We start from the raw sequence: 3503 nt of genomic DNA, 5'->3' as shown, positions 1-3503 counted from the left end.
GAGATCAGCGATTGATTCTATGCCATCACCTCATAAGTACATCAAATGCATGAACAAGTTCACTCATAATTGAGGAGAATAACAAGAGAAGATTCTGATTCAAGCCAAATTATCTGGATACTGCTATTAATTTTAAGTTTCATACATTCATTGCAGTCTGCCATTTTGCTTTAACGTGTGGATACCTTTAAAGAAAAAAAAACTGAGCATTATTACTCAATGAAGTCTCATCACTTGTCAGGATATTTGCAAGTACCTTTGTATTCTATAGATTGAATAGATATTAGAACACAAATGAACAGGAGAAGTAGAGGCAGGTTATAGAGAAAAACCTGAATTATTTTGTAGTTCACTTATAACTAAGAAAGTTTTTTATTTTATATGCACTGTTTTTCAAGCTTTAGAGGAAAAATACTCAAAGAATATATATATTCTTAATTTTCATTTCTTAGCATGTGTCTGTCAGTTTTCAAATACCACATGTGAGATAATACTTTTTTGAAGACAGAAGAAATCATAAATTCTAGCGCTTGTCACAGGAAGTTGTGAGCTTCCAGACAACAATATGGAGAAACAAACCTGAATCCTATGCAAGGACAGGAAGTCCATTTTACCTGTAAGTCTTACTTTCCAAGCTTCAGTGAGAGCATTTATTTAAATATGCATTATATCTCATGATCTTTGAAATCATTAAAAGTAAGTCAAAATATTAAATTATGTTTATATCTGTCCTATACTAATATGATATTGCTATTTACCAGAAAAATAATATATTTTCATTGCACATTTTTGTCAATATTAAAGCATATACATGGAACCTGCAAACCAAACAGGTATTTCAGAATTCTTTCTCATAGGACTAATATATGTCCCTGAACTGCAACCTCTTTTTTTCAACTTGTTCTTGTCCATGTACCTTATCACCATCATTGGAAACCTACTCATTATACTGGCTGTAAGCAAAGACTCCCGCCTTCACACGCCCATGTACTTCTTTCTTTGCAATCTATCTTTCACTGATATCTGCACAAGCACAACGACAGTCCCAAAGTTGCTGTTGAACATCCAAGTACACGACCAGAGCATCACTTATATAGGCTGCCTTTCTCAGGTATGTTTTATCTTGACATTTTGTGTTTTAGAAAGCTGTCTCCTCACTGTGATGGCTTATGACCGCTATGTGGCCATTTGCCAACCTCTACGATATACAATCATTATGAACCCTTTCCTATGCATTTGCCTAGTATTACTTTCCCTGCTCATCAGCACTATAAATGCACTACTCCATACACTTCTGGTATTGCCACTGTCCTTCTGCACAGAACAGAATGTCCCCAACTTCTTTTGCGAGCTTGGTCAAATCACAAAGCTTTCCTGCTCTGACACATTTATCAATATTCTTTTTATTTATACTGCGACCATTGTATTTTCAGTTATCCCACTCTCTGGGATTATTTTCTCTTATATTCAAATCGTGTCCTCTATTCTGAAGATCCCATCAGTTGGTGGAAGGCATAAAGCATTTTCCACCTGTGGGTCTCATCTTTCAGTAGTATCTTTATTCTATGGCACTGGCTTAGGTGTGTACATGAATGCTTCAGTTTCTAACTCTTCCATTAGCAATGTAATAACATCCATGATGTACAGTGTGGTCCCTCAAATGCTAAATCCTTTTATCTACAGTTTGAGGAGCAAAGAAATCAAAGGATCCTTGAGGCAGCTCATTATTGGGATCATTTGTTTTCTATAGTTTTTGTTTTCTAATTTACTGAGGCATAACCTTAATGGCTGTGCTTCCAATTTATTGAAAATGAATAGAACTATCTTAATGATAGAAATGTGCATCTATTGAATGTGAAAGAATAGGTTTAAGTAGCTAGAATATTCATAGTCTGTTTTACTTCATGTTTTGGGTCAGATAAAATGTATCCCAGAAAAACATCTACTTTGGTTAAGATTAATCAATATTATAACTCATTAACTAATTACTAAATCTTTACAATGTTTGTCTTTGTGAGTCATGATAGCTTCTTCATTACCTGGTTTCATTGCTTTAAAAGTGCAAAATCCATCCACATTATTATATTTTGTTAGTGTCATAAAATATTATATGATAAAATCTTTCCCTTTATAAGAATGCCATTGATTTGAAATAAGAAAAAAAATCTCATTCTTCTATAAATGTTGTCTATCACATTTACTTCAGAAATACTGAAACTATAATTTCAGATATAAATAATCACTAGTCCATATTCAAGGTAGTCAATTCAAATTTTACATTTTGGTGAGTCTCTAGCAGGTTTTGGAAGTTGTAGATAATCCCATATTTACAGAATATCAGGGGCAAAACCCTGAGTGTCCTCCTATAACATAGCTATTACACTGAAAATATAGAATCCCTAACACTCAGGAAGTTAACAACACCTAAAAGTCTGAGAAAGTTCTGAAAGTAACTCAAAAGACTTCCTCAAAGGGCTATGGTTGCATCAAAGTTTCTGTGGATAGAATTTATTCTTATTGAAGTTGTTGAGTTGATCAAAGAGATTCTAGGGTGTAGCAATTATAAGCCATCAGCCACACTGTGGAAGGCATCTGGTTTTGACACTGTTTTTGACTTACATATGCTCATGTATAAATGTATTGTTTCAGAAAGCTACATTTGTGTGAAGTTATTTTTTTATGTCCTTAATTAATAACCTACTTGTGAGAATAGTAGATTTTTCACATGTTTCCCAGTAAAACCATACACTATCTTCACTCAAACCATTATGATACACTTTTCTAAGAAGTCAGACATACAAAAATATTCTTGCCATTATTTGAGTGCTAGATATCAATTTGATAAGTCAATATCCTTATCTTCTAACTTGTGAATATTATTTCACATCATAGCAATGTAAATGCCACATGTGACAAAAATATTTGTTTGGAACTAAGAATTTAGATTAACTGTGTGGGTGTAAATACAATATGAAGATATAATTATGTGTAATAATTTTGAGAACAGAGAAATTGTAATAACAGGATAATTTTTTCTTATTTCTATACACGTCTTCTCAAAAATAATATTCTAGACATTTGTAGAGTGAATATTCATCCTGTCTATATGCCTGTACAACCTTTTCAAATAGTTTACTTCCATTAACCAAGACAAAGTGAGTCTCGATTTTGGGTATTTATTTGTTGTTCTTCTGATATTACCCCAACTCACCTTTTTTGTCATTATCAACTATTATATACATTTTAAAATATATTTATATCACGTGTAGTGCAAACAAAAATGACCTAGTCTTTAGACTTTTACTGAAATGTGGGAAAAATTTTGCTCCACTGTAAATAAACTTGTTGAAAGATGTCCTTTCAAATTTTTACATTTAGATCACTATATATTTGTGGTAAAAAGCTGTCTTCTAGAACTTAATTGTTCTGGATGAACAATTTCAGCTCCCTGTCTAATAGTATGTAGCCTGATAGTCTTGTGTTACATAGATTTTTTTCACTTA

General features: G+C 32.5%; 1 protein-coding gene across 1 annotated transcript; it reads left to right on the top strand.

Annotated features, from left to right (window-relative positions):
* Positions 1–811: 811 nt before the first annotated feature.
* Positions 812–1750, top strand: LOC110315250 (olfactory receptor 7G2-like). Its single transcript, XM_021189353.1, has one exon. The coding sequence runs from the start codon at positions 812–814 to the stop codon at positions 1748–1750; it is 939 nt and encodes a 312-aa protein (XP_021045012.1).
* Positions 1751–3503: the final 1753 nt, after the last annotated feature.

This window comes from Mus pahari, unplaced genomic scaffold (genome assembly GCF_900095145.1).
Source record: "Mus pahari unplaced genomic scaffold, PAHARI_EIJ_v1.1 scaffold_9068_1, whole genome shotgun sequence".
Classification (NCBI taxonomy): domain Eukaryota; kingdom Metazoa; phylum Chordata; class Mammalia; order Rodentia; family Muridae; genus Mus; species Mus pahari.
This window is presented reverse-complemented; position numbering and strand designations above follow the sequence as displayed.

Bases quoted from the DNA above. Each gene is read 5' to 3' on its own strand.
- LOC110315250 (XM_021189353.1), top strand. From the start codon at position 812: ATGGAACCTGCAAACCAAACAGGTATTTCAGAATTCTTTCTCATAGGA.